Genomic DNA, 16,721 nt, shown 5'->3' with positions numbered 1-16,721 from the left:
AAGATGCAAAACCAAAATAGGAGAGAGAATTTTTAGTCTGTGGATTTCAAAATACAGGAAATGAAAATTTCCTAAAATAAATAGGACTGTAAGCTCTGTATATAAAAGTGTTTGGGCAAGAACATACATTATTATGGTATTGAAGTGGATCTCCTCTTGAAATGATTGTGTAGTTGTACTGTATTGTTTTAATGCAGCAGTAATTTCAGAAATTTATGCATTTTCAGTGGCTGGACCACAATGGGATATCCAAGAATATTGTTACAAATGTTTGAATTATTATCAGTTATTATTATTATTAGTTTTAATGACCACAGAGAGTCTGAACCTCGGTTTTACGTCTCATCTGAAGGACGGCGCTTTTTTACAGTATAGTGTCCCTGTCAGTATACTTGGGCATTTGGACCCACACAGACAGCAGGGTGAGTGTCCCTTACTGGTCCCACTAACAGATCTTCCAACAGCTCACACCTGCTGAGCTTCAGTGGGTGACCAGTAGTTCTTTATAACCTTTTGTTTGTAAAGCATATTTCAATAACCCCCCCCCCCCCCTAATTATTTTGCTACTTATTTTCACAACCTGTAACAATTGACAATTAACATATTGCTATGCTGTGGTTTTCTTACTAAGTGAGGGAATTAACTAAAATTTTTCATTAAAATTCTGTATTGTATCTTGTTAACTATGTATCTTTTTACTTATATGTTATTAAATCCATCTCAGGATGTCTGGTCTCAAACGATTACATAGCCACATAATGTTTTTATGCATAGCTGGCATAGTTCTCAGGGAGATGACCGAGTGACCTCTCCTGGAACAAATGGTCTATTCAGCAGAAGGGGCTGCTCTTCATGCAAGCCAGCAGTAAAGAATATATATGTACTGGTCAGCTTTTTAGAATGACCATATAGCCATAAGGCAAACAGAGAGTCATGTGGGAGTGTATCTTGTATAGTTTGTTTTACTATATAAAAGAGCACTGTAAACGTTGTTTCTTAAGACTCCCATATACAGTACATATGAAATAAAGAGGACTTTCAACACACAAACTCTCAGCTGATGCCCTTTGTTCGGCACAACATCAGTCAGAGGAAGTGCTGGAGACATGTTTTGCTGAGATGATAAAAATGACGTCTTCAGCAATGACCAAATTAACCATTATTTCTTGAACACAAATTACTCTCGGAGGAGTTATAGAAGCCAGGAGTTCTCACCTAGTATTAATTGATAAGAGGTGTGTGCAGTTTCCTTTAAACAATTTTGCTTAAGATGGTGTCAGGGGTGACGGAATAACTCTTCATCATTATAACCTAGCCTCTTCCTAACAGTAACTTACCCATAATTATTTCTCAGCATTAGAGCACATTAAACTGAATCTTTTCAGTCCATCCCAGTGGATGTGTTAACATTGCTAACCTGGAGTGAAATTTGGTCTAATTACTGTCCTATTAAGAGGTTTGCAGTTGTGAGGGCAATACAAGTGTGAGATGTTATAAACAAAGTCTTCAACAATGACCAAATTATCCATTATTTCTTCACCACAAATTGCTCTCGGAGAATTTATAGAAGCCAGGAGTTCCCGCTTAGTATTACTTGATTAGAGGTGTGTGTAGTTTCCTTTAAACGTTTTTACTTAAGATGGTCTCAGGACTGAGTGAATTACTCTTAAACATTATACTTTAACCTAAAATCCTCCTAATAATAACTTACCCACAATTATTTCATAACATTAAAGCACATTAAGATTAACCTTTTCAGTCCATCCCAAGAGGTGTGTTAACATTGCTAACTTGGAATGAAATTTGGTCTAATTAGTGTCCTTTTAACAGGTTTGCACAAGCTGCGAGGACAATACAGAGGCCACAGGTTTCTGTGTAGAATGCGTGGAGTTCCTGTGTCTCACCTGCATTGAAGCACACCAGAGAGTGAAATTCACCAGGGACCACACCATCAGACAGAAAGAGGAGGTATCTCCAGGTACTTTGCTTTTATTTGCAACTTTATAATCTGAGGTAGTACTCTGTTGTGACCTATTGGGTTGACAGCCATCGTTGAAACCTGTCTGATTTCTTGTAAAATCAAAATGGAAATCCATCCATCCATTTTCTAACTGCATGTTCCATTTCAGAGTAACTAGGGCGCCAAACAGCAGGCTCGCTTCAGGGTTTACCCTGGACGGGATGCCGTTCTGTCACAGGGCACACGCACAGACAAGCACACACCCACACCAGGGCCAATTTTTCCAGAAGGCAATTAATCTGCCAGCATGTTTTTGGCTGTGGAAGAGAACACAGGGAGAGCATAGAAAGTTCACACAGACATCGCCCCAGGTCCATTGAACCCAGGGTCCCAGCGCTCTGTGTGGAAGCAATGCTAGCTACTGTGCCGCCTCAAAACAAAAATTGAATCCAAACATATATTACCTTTCAAGGCCCTAAGGAACTGACATCGTGCTAGTTTGGTTCCTAGTAGCAAAAACGATCTGTGAGTCATAAACAAATTGGGTAAAAAGTGCCCACTTAGTCTTAAATGCATTTCCTTTCAGTTTCTATTTGAATCCCAGTTCTTAGTTTACTGCCCGTCCTGGAGAAATTGCCCTAGCAGATGATTTTTTTATTCTGAAATACCCACGTTTTCTTATATCTAAAGGATTCATGGATCCACTTTTTTCATCCTGCTAGTTTAGGGCATTATTTTAAGCTTTGGAATGCTTTTCTTGAGATTGATTTCAAAGCACCCATATCTTTTTATTTAATGACCAAGGTGAATACACCATGTTCAATGCATTAGTAGGACCTCAATAGAATAATTTTAGTATATCATCCCCTTTTATTAAGTTTTATCCCCTTAACTTTTGGTTACTTTATATTCTAACATTTTGTTTGCCTTTTTAAAAACGTCCTCACATTGCCTAGAAGATGTAATTGTCTTAATATAATCACCCAAGTCTTTATCATAAGTAGCCTCTTCTTATTGACTTTTTCTCATTTGTATTTGTGGAGTTTTGGTACCTGCAGTTGTCTAAATGAAGTCAGCTGCTAAGTGTTTGCACAGTCTTGAATTTAATTTAAGACTAATCTAAGACCCATTCAGGATAGGAAAGAGATTTATAGCAAGAAATTAAAATATTGTGTAATCTGCAAATGCTATTGGTCAAAGCTATGAATGGGGCAGATAGCAAGAACGTGATGAATTAACTAACTCTTTGCATATATGCATCCCAATTCATGCAGTTAGGGTTCTGCTAACTGCTAGCGGTTGAGTGATGTTGTTTTGTTTTATGGTATTGTTGTTGTTCTGTATTATTGTTCAATTGTTATATGTTCATGAGCTCTTGATGTGCAAGACAGATTCCCTTTGGGCCAATAAAGTTTAATTAAGTTCAGTTAAGTTCAGTTACCTCCTGCTAATTACAGACTGAAAAGGGCTGTTAAAGGTTGGGTATGTTTGTATATTTAATTCAAAGCAGCCTATTATCTCTTTTAAGTAACAGTGTTGCTGCTGCTCTCAAACTTTTTTCACTCTGCGTTAAAATAAAAGGCGAGTCTGCCATGCAGGAGATTTCAAACACTTATAAAACTGCTCAGATTGGTAACGTTTGTTTTTCATTTTCTGAACAGAAAACTGATTCCAGGGAAGCACAACATTTTTCCCAACCTCACCAAATAACCACCCATCACTCCCCATGAGGAAACGGTGATAATTGTTCATGTAGGAAATAAAAACAGCTACAGACGAAGAAAACAAATCGTGGAAGTTTTAATTCCAAGACTGCTTCCGTTAGCTTTCTGCTAAAATAAGCCCCCAGAGTAAGACCTGACCCTGAAATGCAGAATCTCTGTTTTGCAGAAGCCGTCTCCATCTCCAGCCAGCGGCCTGTTTTCTGTCCCATTCACAAGAAGGAGCCCCTGAAGCTGTTCTGTGACACCTGTGACCGACTTACCTGCCGGGACTGCCAGCTGCTGGAGCACAAGGACCACAGGTTCTCACAGCTGCTTCATGTCTTTCTGTCCTCCGACTTCCACCGACCGGCCTTTCCATTCGCTAACTCCACCGACCGGCCTCTCCGTCCTCCGACTTCCACCGACCGGCCTCTCCGTCCTCCGACTTCCACCGACCGGCCTGTCCCGTCCTCCGACTTCCACCGACCGGCCTGTCCCGTCCTCCGACTTCCACCGACCGGCCTGTCCCGTCCTCCGCCTTCCACCGACCGGCCTGTCCCGTCCTCCGCCTTCCACCGACCGGCCTGTCCCGTCCTCCGCCTTCCACCGACTGGCCTGTCCCGTCCTCCGACTTCCACCGACCGGCCTGTCCCGTCCTCCGACTTCCACCGACCGGCCTTTGCTACTGTTGCTTAGTTTGGCATGGTGGCTCTTAGCCAGGGATTCTTTGGGGTCCTTAGTCTTTCCACGTATCCCCCCCAAAACAAAGAGAAATATTGTATTCCCCAACCCCTCCAACTAACATTGCACTGGGTAAAATCAGCGGTAGACATGTTGGTGAGCATTTCTGCATTTGAAGCGTATGGTTAACAGTAGCTGTATTTAGAATGAGCAAAATTTTGGCAAAAATGGGGGGGGGGGGTCTTACTGAGAGTGACTTTTTAAAAATCAGAGTGTCAAAGAGTAAATAGGGATTTTTAGGCTCAAAACCCTATTAGTGTAAAATAAAATGTGTATATATAGCCTCTTTAGTGGGACTAATCTCGGGTATGATGAGCAGTGCATCAGATTCGGCATCCATAAACAATAAGGCATAATTTTATGGTTTATTTTTTGCTTCAGCTTTTAGTGTGTGGTTTGTGTAAGAACATGGATTTTTTTTTAACTTCATGGCATACCTGTTTCAGGTAAGATCATAACAGCTATGCTACTAGCGTAAGAGAAAATACCATGAGAAGATACAAAGAGCACTAAGAACATAAGAGAAATAAATCTCGTTGACGGCTTACATTACAAATAATTTGTGCAGTTGCTTGGGGGTGTTTTTGTAAGTGCCTTCTAAAAGTTCTTATTTGTTATTTATGTAATGGATTATATTGTTTTTTTTGGCGGAACATCTAGAAAATAGTTTCACTGTCTCTTACGTCTTGGTTTAAATTGATAGTGTGGACCTGGCTGAGTTTGTCTGTGGCGCCGTCACTACCTGATGCAGCGATGCGCCGGTGCGTTTGGCTGGCAAAGGCAGAATCAATCGAGTGGGGGCAAAAAGAAAACGGCCCCGGAAATGGGATAGAGTAAATCCCATAAATGTGAGGGAGTGGAATGCCGCTGGGAATTCAGGCTCTTTTCCGAGCGTACACCAGTATTTCCTGTAAGAATGTAAACGAGAGCTTCAGGAGAATGCGTGGAAGAGCTCCGACTCGACCACAATAATCCTGTGTGTCTGCTGGATTTCAGCCATGGTGATACAGGAACAACTGGTACGGGATTCATCTTGTACCTCCAGGTTAAGCAGCAATGAAAACCTGGGAGAGCCATACAGCAGTGCACATGGGATCTGCAAAACCAGTAACTAATATAAACCATGGTTAAAAACACTCGTTTCAACCATGTTGACAGTCGCTAATGGATTTGGGCAATGAGTTTTGCCAGATGTGGTGCTTTTGAGTGGAACTAACTCTTAAGTACATCAAAGTGTGCAACAGTATTTCATTTACCTGTCATTAAAAAGCCGTTATCGTTAATTAAAGCTTAATAAGAAAAATTGGGCCTAGACTATTAGTGCTGTTTATGTGAGCAGGAAAATCTTGAAAGTGGATTCTAGATTTGAAAGTAGTCTGGGCAGTTTACATAGAATTATATTTGTTGGTTTAAATTGAGCCATTCTGGGCATAACAAAGCCCATTTAGCCTTTATTGGTTTAATTTTGTTAAAATAAAGGTATATATGGCTTAATCCTTATATATCTGAGTTGATATTTCAGTGGTGGATTGCACTGGGGCCTTAATTAAGCAATATTATGCACGTCGTATCTTTATGACTTTATTAACATGGCACTTCAATTGGGTCAACAGTAATGCCCAGGTCTCTCATTTCCATTTGGTGTCTGATTTTGTCTTTGACAACAAGACTACTGATGTCACCATTTCTGCATTTGAAGCGTATGGTTAACAGTAGCTGTATTTAGAATGAGCAAAAATTTTGGCAAAAATGGGGGGGGGGGTCTTACTGAGAGTGACTTTTTAAAAATCAGAGTGTCAAAGAGTAAATAGGGATTTTTGATATTTGTCTCTCATTTCCATTTGGTGTCTGATTTTGTCTTTGACAACAAGACTACTGATGTCACCATTTCACTAAAAAAATGGCTCTTGGGAACTTAAGAACACAACCTCAGTCTTAACTTTGAGTTGTGTTGCCCCCATACCTTTGAATCACCGGTATGATTGTGAAGGACAGAGACTGAAGCTGTAGTATCTAATGTGATCTGTAAGTTAATAAGTGAAATCTTAAGTCTGCTGTTACCATGGTCTGACTAAATGAGCCATTAGAATCACAGACATGATGGGAGTAACCAAGATTTGAAACACCCAAGTCTTATAGTTCAACTCCTGGTTACCAAATGGGAATTCCATTAGAATTCGTTCTTTGTTTTAAAAAGTTACCCCACCCATTGTGGGTTGAAGGCTTTTATTTAGCTGACTTATTTAGCTCTCAAAGAATGCATGACGGCTCTGAGCAGGTGGATGTCTTGTGAATAAATATATCTATTACATGTATGTCCTTTTCCCCTAACGTGATGTTCAATTCTTTTTACAGTAACGCAGGAAGGTTTATCGCTGCATGCAGTGGTGTATAAAACAAAAGTCCTAGACATGAGCTTCAGAGTTAGTTCTGTTGTGGGAAATCCTTCATCAAAGGAGCAGGACCCAGTCTTGCGTGGATTCAGTTGTTTTATTGAGCTCAATGATGACATCAACGCATGTTGGATCTGACCATCCTGCAAGGGTTTCCCAGCTCTTATATACAGTCAGGAGAAAGTTTGTTTCACAATCTGAGTGCTTGTCCTGTTCTTTGATATGTAATTAACTCTTGTCCTACTCTGTTTTGCTCTAGGTTCTGTCCTTTGATATGCAGCAGACATTGGTCTGGTATATCCTGTTTGTGGGTGTTGTTCCTGTCATTTACTATGTAGCGTTAAGCCACTGGGGCTGCTAAAGCAAGTCAGCTTTAGTGCATCTTAGTGTAACTTTTGTTTGAGGCTAAATTAACAGACCCCATCAACACCTCTCACAATGTTCTTAAGTGGTAATACTTGATGCTAGATAAGTGAGATATATACATGTCCCACTTCAGTTCTGAGGGAACAGACTGGTTATCATTCCTATCTCCTAAAACCTGTGCTTAACTGTGCACTAGACATGGATAAATGTCCCTGTGATCCATTACTGAGAGTGTTAAAAGGTACCTAAGATGAAAAATGAAAGTGATTCAGTTATAATCCACCAGCAAATAATTAAGTATCTCAACAATGGTTCTGGGCTTTGCATTTGTCTAAACCCCAACAGAGACTTTTGTTATATGGAAGATGATATTGCAATGAAGCTGCCCTTTTCCATGCATTAACTGTACGGTAAAAAATCCCAGGGCGTTTATTGAATCAGGAGTTAACCCTGATTAACCCGGGTGTCTTGGAAGAAATTCCCCCCTCTAGATTTTACCAGTCATGGCCTCCTAATAATCCCCATCTCTGAACTGGCTGCATCACTCTGCTCTCCTCCCCACTGATAGCTGGTGTGTGGTGAGCCTACAGGTGCACTATGGCTGCCGTCGTAGCATCCAGGTGGGGGCTACACACTGGTGGTGTTGGAGGGGAGTCCCCATTACCTGTAAAGCGCTTTGAGCGGAGTGTCCAGAAAAGCATTATTATTATTAACAGACAAAAATACAGATATTTGATTGCGATTCCTCAAAAGGTACAATGTTAAGTGGCTGCTGAAAAACATGTTTTGACAACTTCTGAACACTGGGGTTAAGGGCTGAGTCAGTGTGCTCTTCTGAGCCTAGCAGTGACATTGGGATTCCAACGTTTGAAAAAACAAGTTTATTTCGGCTGAAAAACAAGTTTTGAAAACTGTGCTGTTCCTGCCACATAAGTTACATGGGGTGACCAAAGTTGCCCAAACATGTTTATTTCTGCTGAAAAACACGTTTTGACAACTTCTGCACACTGGGGTTAAGAGCTGAGTCAGTGTGCTCTTCTGAGCCTAGCAGTGACATTGAGATTCCAAAGTTTGAAAAAACATGTTTATTTCGGCTGAAAAACATGTTTTGAAAAGTGTGCTGTTCCTGCTCAATAAGTTACATGGGGGTGACCAAAGTTGCAGAAACATGTTTATTTCTGCTGAAAAACACATTTTGACAACTTCTGCACACTGGGGTTTAGGGCTGAGTCAGTGTGCTCTTCTCAGCCTAGCAGTTACTGTACTTGCCACATTAAGGGCAAATTTCCCTTTGAGAATGACTCAAGTACTGTATGTTCCCGGTGGTTTAGAGTCAAGCTGAGATAAAATTGTGATGTAGCATTGATGTTAAGGTTAACGGCATAGACAAAGGTTTACTGTCTTCATAGGGGTTTTATATTGATGTTTTTTAGGGATATGTAGTTGGATTGAGCAACATGCAAAGGGCTTAGCATTTCTCTTTCTTCTGGGAAGGTGAATAAGACTGGAGAGGCATGAGGTCAGTAGAAGAAACCGTCCACGATTTGATATTAGACCACATTATTATAGCCTTAGTATTTCTAGAAAAATATCATTACTCTCAGTAAAAGTAGCATGAAGTGAAAGTTCTTTGGTAGTCTAAAAACTATCTGTTTTTGGTTTGTGATATTTTCTATAGTTGTGTACTACAGTTCAGAAGAAAACGGGAGAATTGGGTCCTAAATGTAAATGGTACTTGAAGGTTCATGAACGGTCAGATTAGTGAACTGTTAAGATTTTTATACACTAGCACTAACCACTGCACCACTGTGTGGTCCTGATCTAGACATATCAGATGCAACTAGGCTACATTGTTATGAACAGTACTGTTGTGTGTTTGATGGGGAAAACCTAATACTTCTTCATACACACCATTCATGAAATTAGAGGGGTTGTTGCACAGTCCTGGAGCTCCCCCTGCTGAAACTGAAACAAATAGCCTCCTGTTTACTGTTTTCTAGAAAGCACAATAAAACACAGTACATGTGCTATTCTTGTAAAATGACATTTTATTTTTAACTATTTGATAAACCAGATACTTTTTTCCCCAATTATAAGTGGATTTGCTAGAGCACTTAGTAATGGCAAGTCTTCTCTGTTGTGTTGTCTTCAGTTGTGTTTGGCTAGAAATCGCTGAAGAAAATGGAAAAACGAAAAACATAGTTATAAAAAATATAGTTTGTACTGCTTAAAATACAGTTTACGTCAGATGTGGCTTTGAAGTTTTTAATTTTGTAACAGAGGGAGAGCAGAGAATCCCTGTCTGGACTTTTGAAACTAGGATAACATTCATGGTTTGGTGGTAATTTGATCTGGTCCAAATTAGAGGAGACCTTGTCTTGCATACTGTGGTTTTTCAAGTACACTGTAGGCACTGATTATACTATCCATCATGCTACAGCTCTTCTGGGATTTTTTGCATTATGTTCACTGGAGAAGAAATATAGTTAAAAGAAGAAATCTGGACTTTTACAACGTATAGTGGAGAGGTAATTTCAAGCGTTCATCACCAATGATACCAGCTTAAGTCAGATCAAAAAGTCAGCTAACGTTTTGGATGATCTGAATAACATACCTGCTCATTTACTGCAAAATCCTGAGTATATAATGTACACAAACTAAATTGTGCATGCTCTTATGTACATGTTTTTATGCAATTCAAGATTTGGGTGGACAAGAAAAGTTCAATTAAAATTGTAAACTTCTTATAAGTCATTGCCTGATTTTGGCTTATGTATGGGAATCTGAAAACAGTCTAACCCTTGAGTACGAGGGAGGTCATCCGTAGTGTCAGGAAAAACAAAATCCATATAATGTCACAAATCAAGAACGATTGGAAACACCCTGTGTGTGGTTTTTGGATTATTTTGTCTACTAATCGGGAATTATACATCTGCATTTGTAATGTATAATAACATAAGAATGGTTACACATGTCTCATCCAGCTGTTTCTTGAAGAGGTCAGAGTGCTGGCTTCAGCAACATGGTTGGGTAGCATCTCTCCCACAACTGACTGATTCAAGGGCTGCAATATCTTTTCTATAACGTGTCCGTGACCAAAATGGTATATTTTTAAATGGTGTAATAGCTGCATTCAGAATATATACTAACATCCAAAATATATGCACTCAAGTGTTTGTTTCTGCAAGTTTGTACGTCACCCGAATATGCTCTTGCATGTGTGCCTATAGAGAAGAGCCATTCGTGATACTGTAGTGATCCTCCCTTATCTGTCCTGGCTGTGTCTGTCAGTGAGATAGGCGGGACAGCAGAGCATCATTACAGGCTCATCCAGGGTTTGTGCTGCATTGATTAAGAAGTTTGTGTTAATCGTGGAGGGGTTTAGAAAGCATGAGCACTCAGTAGAGCAGGAAGGAATTTGCCACCTCCTGAGCTTTAGCAACACAGATAGCTAAATCTCCCAATTTGTACAGCAAAAGACGGGTTCTTAATTTGAATGCATTTTTGTGATGGTGCAGATACCTTGCACTGATTTGATCTTAGCCCAGAAAGCAATAATCATAAAAGTTTCAACGCGCAGAATGAGATTGATCTCAATTGGCGGAATTTGGAACATACAGGGCCTGGGTTCCTCTGCATTTGGGCTGAAGAGCACAGCTCCCAAGTTCATTAATATAATGGGAGTAGACATCATTAACCAAGGGAAATGGTGTCAGGTCGACACTGCCACTCGCTGTTCCCCAGGCTACAAGGAGATCGTAGTTAGAAAAAACGTTCTCTGGGGAGATTCTGGGGGGATCATTGTGTGGTTCAACAGGTCCATACAGCCTGAGAAGAGAGGAGAGTCGCATGTGTGATTTGTCTGAGATCAGAATAGAAACCCATTTGTATAGGACGTGATCTTTTCCGGAGCAGTGGCACTGTGGCTAAGGATCTGCGCCTGTAGCTGGAAGGTTGTCGGTTCAAATCCTGCGGCCGGCAGAGGAATCCTATTCCGTTGGGCCCCTGAGCAAGACCCTTAACCCCAGTTGCTCCAGAGGTGCAGTATAAATGGCTGTCTCTGCACTTTGACCCCAAGCTTCTCTCCCTGTCTGTGTGTCTCATGGAGAACAAGCTGGGGTATGTGAAAAGACAAAAACCTCATACAAGAGATTGTATATGGCCAATAAAGTGATCTCTTTCCTCTGTGCATTCTACACTCCCCCGTAAAGTCACCTTTCTACAGCGAGAGAATTCTCTACAACCTCCACATGGAGATCTGTTAATTTCAGGGCCAGAGAAATGAGCTGCTCAACTGCGAGCTCAATGCACGAACAGGCTCGCTGTCAGACTTCAACCGCACACAGGGAAACACATGAAATATTTGGACATAAACAACATAATATACTTGAACAATCCAGTCTGGTGGATTTATCAGACTTGGTATCCATTTAGCAAAATCTTAGATTGAAACTCCTGACAGGACCAAGAATGCTAATCCTTGCATTGTCTGCCATTTGGCTTCTCTCCTCAGGTACCAGTTTCTGGAAGATGCTTACAAAAATCACAAGGAGTGTCTTGAGACGATGACGATGCAGTTACAGGAGAAAAAGAAGGCAGTGGAGGCAGTATCGGATGTCATAAAGAGCAGGTAATGCCACAGATCAAGAGCCTTTGTCCTGACCAGTTCCTGATAAAAGTAGAAATGTGTAGAAATTCTTTTAGGATAGCTTTCAAGTGGACTGTGTTTTTTTTTTGTCTTCCAACAAGACACCTGTGACAGGAAGAAATGATTTTTGGTTGCAAATTGCAACCTTTTGCAGAACTAGACTTACCTCACCGTAGTTTTTGTCTGATAAAATACCCTGAATACAGTAGTATGATACTTGTCAAAACGGTGGAAAACTGTGTTTTTTAGGTGTGGTTTTATGAACCAATTCCAAAACATTCTATGAAAACAAGTTTCCCGTTTTTCTGCTCATGGTTTCAAATTTGAATGTTGTCATGGTGAATGACGACATCTCATGAGGTGATCAGTGTTTTCTTTTAATGAGAGTGTGCTTTTATAAATACGCATTTATTTAGTCCTCAATGTCTAGCTTTTTTTTTAAGAGCTAAACCACAAAATCTAACTTTTAAACTTTCATTTTTATTGCGGTTACACGATGCTGCTCTGTGCTGTCTTACACATTTGTTAGCGAGTTACTTAGTCTTACTGAGTATTCCATATGCCATATGTATTTTTTTCCCCAGACTCCAGCAAGTGGATGAGAACCATAAAGCAGTTAAATACGAGATAAACATGTCCATCTATGCTTTGTTTGTGGAAATTAAGAAAAGGGGCAAGGCTTTGATTAATCAGCTCGAGGTGAGTTTGAATTTATTTGTGGATGCAAGGGTTGGCATTGCGACCTTTTTTGTTAATGGCTCCCACCAAAATGTTAGAATTTAGCATTATGAACGTCTTTGAGGAACAAATTACCTTTGCAGACCAAGAAATGTTTGTGTGTAATACAAATTCCTAATACAATAAATTGTGTATGGCCAATAAAGTGATCTTATCTTATCTAAAGAGCTGTTTGGCATCCCCAGTTTCAAGGGTTATGGAAGTATGGAACAAGCAACATAGCGAGGTTGTTGAAGCTGATGCTCTTATACTTCTTTCAGCTGTATCTCCCTGCAACTCACGAAAGGCAGGGTTTACCTAAGCAGGTGTGAGCCTGGCTAGGACCTCCTGGGAAAGCTAAGGTTGCTGCTGGAAGAGGTGTTAGTGGGACCAGTAGAGGGCACTCTCCCAGCAGTCTATGTGGGTCCTAATGCCTTAGTTCAGTGATGGGAACACTATGCTGTAAAAAAGGTGCCATCCTTTGGATGAGATGTAAAACCAAGGACCTAACTCTCCATGGTCACTAAAAATTCAAGGTCACTTTTCCAAAAAGCATAGGGGTGTCAACTCCTGTGTCCTGGCCAAATTGGCCCCTGGCCTTTATCAATCATGGCCTCATAATAATCCCCATCTATGAATTGGCTTCATTACTGTTTTCTCTTCCCTACTGATGGCTGAGCAAATTGGTGCATTTTTCACATTATCCAGGTGGGAGCTCACATTGGTGGAGGAGGGGAGTCCTCATTGCCTCTAAAGCACTTTGAGTGGGGTATCCAGAAAAGTGCTATATAAATGTGAAGATTATAAGAAACAGCTGGGTGAGATCCTTGGATCTTGGATATCTAATAAGATAGATGGACCCCTTAGGAACCTCTCTTAGGTATCCTACTTGAAAGACTGAACAAACACATTCCTAGGGAATGCAAAGCTAGAAGCTCTGCTAGGAGACGCAAATGTTTTAATAAATCGATTCAAATATAATAGAAGGAACATTCTTTGCGCAGGGATTGCAAAAGAACAGGATCCAGTAAAAGTAATGACTTGTAAGCAGGGGTAAATATATAATGGAAATGCTGAGGGAAGGATCCGAAAGAAGGAAGTGTTGAAAACGAAGAGGATTTTTCATTATTACAACAGCAATCTAAAGAATGTAGTGTCTCAGAGGTAAAAATGTGAAACGTTTACATGGTGGAAGGAAAATGAATGATAAATTAATATTTCACTCAGTGTTTACCATGGAGGAAATTGACTACATGCCTTAGTGCTGAGAAAGCAGGCTTGCACGAAAAGCCAGAAAATGTTTAAAATCCCTTGGTTAGAACTAGAAAATTCCCGTGGCGTTAAAGAATTCACATCGTCCAAATTAGCCATAGAGGTTGATGTATTGTTTTAACTTTGGAAATTAATCTCTGTTCTTTAGGCGTTAGATATTCTTGTATGTTCCAGTTTTTACCACGGTTGGAACTCTTTCTTTCCAGGCTATGAGGAAGGATCAAGAGGCCGTCCTGAACAAGCAGCAAGAAGACATAAACTTGCTGTCCAAACAGCTGGAATACGTCATGAACTTTACAAAGTGGGTGGCATCTAATAACAGCAGCACTGCCCTTCTGTACAGCAAACGGCTGGTAAGAAGCACTCAGTCTACTGATACCTTCTGCTAAAGAGAAGCTTCCAGACTTTAGATATGACAGCCATTTTGTTTTTTACTTTTGGTACAGTGCTTCTATTGTTCAGCCTTCCTAATCTGTGAGTAACCTAAAATGATTCTTTTTTTATCTTTTCAATTCTAATCGCCACTGGTGTCATTGTTTCTTTCCTTGCATGACTCAACTTGTTCAGTGAAATAGTCGGGATCTCTTTGTGCAGGCAAGTAAGCCATCAGTCTTGCTTTTGACTGTTTTCCCCACCAGTGGCCGATATACTTTTACTCTGCCCTTTTCATTTCTTACTAGTTCTCCTCTTTTTTTTTCTATCCACGACCCGCAGCAGACGCAAAATGTGAGTGCTGTGGTCCACCTGCCTTAACTCAAAATGAATGTCACTGGTACCGACAGCTCATGCGGCCTCCCTCCCCTCTCTTAATTCTTTTTGATCTCTCTGCTGCTTCTTTTCACACTGCAGATCATTGGATATTCCTTTCGACACCCACTGATCTGTTTCTGTCCTTCCTTTTTGCTGATTGTACAAAGTGCGATTCCTAGCGTTGCTCGGTCTCCTTCACACTAGGCTATGTCCCTTTACTTTTCTTTAAAACTCATCTGTGGGTCATCCAATGACTTCCCACAGCTTCCTGTATCGTCTTTATGCTGGTGGTGCTCAAATCTCCCTCTTTTCCTCTCTCTGATGCTCATGTCTCCTTCCATACCTCTGCTTCCAAGAGTCTGTCTTCTTGGATGCCATTTCATCATGTTGAACTACACTCGTAGTTCGTCCCTTTGCCTTTCCCTCCTGCCTCTTTGAAGCTGTCTCGGTTCTTCTTCCATCCTTTCTCCCGTTCCTCCTCTGGGAATAACCACTGACTCACTCCCGGCCCTTCCTTATCCCACCATGCGTCTTCCCCTGGATCGTTTCTCGAGCAAGATGTACAGAATCTTGCCCCTTCATTGCCAGCTACTCTAGTCCAGGCCACGGTTCTCTCCTGTCTAGAAGATTGGAGGTATCTTCTGGCTGACCTCCCTGCAAGTGTCCTTGTCCGATTCAAGCTCGGCCAGATTCGTCCTATTTCTTCCCAACTTTCCCCATGCTACACCGCCACCCTCTGCCACAGCGCGATGCGAAACCCTTCATTTATCCCTACTGTGTTAAACTCTTACCTCCTGCCCATCTCCACACTGGACCCTCAATCACATTCTCCACTCCTCCTCTGCTGCTAGATGTTTCTCTCCACCAACTCCTTTCCCCCCACTCTGCCAGCCTGTGCATTCTCCACCCTTTCTTTACAGTTGTGGAAAAACCTCCCCATAGAAATGCTTGGTTCCTAACCGCCTTTCAGCACCTCTGAAGACCGGTGACCAATTGGCTCTCATCTACAGCTTTCATTAACATTTACACTATTTTGCATTAATCCTGATTCTCAAACACTTCGTGTAATTTACTAATTGCATTAATTTTCTCATGGAACTTTATTGTCCATATCGCCGCTTTGCATCTGTTCTTTTAGTATCTGTTGACATCATTTTAGTACTTCATATTTATACACTTTGCTTTTGGAATTTGACTAGTTTTCTTTGTACTTACACTTAATGTAAACTTCATGTACATTGTAAGTTGATCTGTATTCAAGATGTATTGCATACGTATCAATATTGTTTAAATCTGTTGATGTATTTTGTTGATAGTAATCTGACTAGGTTTTATACTGTACTCACACATATTTGGGACATAAAGTTGTTCCTGTCATCTCAAATTTTTCTAGTTCAAGAACCTAGATTTAGTTTTATAATTTACCAATTAGAGCATGAAACTTAATGAACAGTTTTAATTTATAAATCCATATTTCTTTGAAACTTCTCATTCTTGACTCCTGAGACTTTTTAAATTATATTTCTTGTGGCTGAGTGTGTATCGTTATCAACTTTTCGCAAGAATAGTCATATTAGGAAACTTAATGTAACTAATTTCTCCAGTTGGTAATAGGCTACAGAGCTCAAAAAGTACAAAAAGTATTTGTATTTAACCTTGAAAAACTGGACTTTGAGAATAACCTGAAATTAATTATATTTATTAAAAGTCATATTCTACAGCTACAATTATAGAAAGCAGCTTTTTAAGTGCTTCTTAAAGTACACAAATATTTGCTACTATATTCTTGGGAACTATTGGAGGAATGAATGTACCTTGGAGGACACATTTATAGGTTTAGGAATACTTAACAAAGCACATAGGTTCTACCTATTCATTTGTTGTTTTTCCTTTTGTTTCAGATTTTGTTTCAAATCCAAAACCTTCTGCGGGCCAAATGCGAGATGACATTTATACCCCAAAATTCTGTCCGATTCCAGTCCGGTCTTGCTGCTTGGGCTAGAAATATCGATTTTGGTAAGATTCAAAATAAATTCAAATATACATTGTATCAGTAAATATGAATGGTTTTCAAATAAATCTTTAAAGATCTTGTTATAAAGTTTACATTTCACTTCTGGTAGCAATATACCTGATATACACTTTTAAATATGTACATATATACTGCATTA

The 16,721-nt window shown here is 40.2% G+C and overlaps 1 protein-coding gene across 3 annotated transcripts in view; it reads left to right on the top strand.

Annotated features, from left to right (window-relative positions):
* The window catches only part of trim24 (tripartite motif containing 24), a 47,141-nt gene that overhangs the window by 14,313 nt on the left and 16,107 nt on the right, over positions 1-16,721 (top strand). For all 3 annotated transcript variants that reach the window (XM_015353297.2, XM_015353296.2, XM_069192043.1), the window contains exons 3-8: positions 1,831-1,978; positions 3,851-3,983; positions 11,677-11,793; positions 12,396-12,510; positions 14,007-14,153; positions 16,452-16,566. In XM_015353297.2, the coding sequence (XP_015208783.2) occupies positions 1,831-1,978; positions 3,851-3,983; positions 11,677-11,793; positions 12,396-12,510; positions 14,007-14,153; positions 16,452-16,566 (775 nt within the window). The remainder of the gene's footprint in view (positions 1-1,830; positions 1,979-3,850; positions 3,984-11,676; positions 11,794-12,395; positions 12,511-14,006; positions 14,154-16,451; positions 16,567-16,721) is intronic.

Source organism: Lepisosteus oculatus, chromosome 7 (assembly GCF_040954835.1).
Source record: "Lepisosteus oculatus isolate fLepOcu1 chromosome 7, fLepOcu1.hap2, whole genome shotgun sequence".
NCBI lineage: Eukaryota > Metazoa > Chordata > Actinopteri > Semionotiformes > Lepisosteidae > Lepisosteus > Lepisosteus oculatus.
This window is presented reverse-complemented; position numbering and strand designations above follow the sequence as displayed.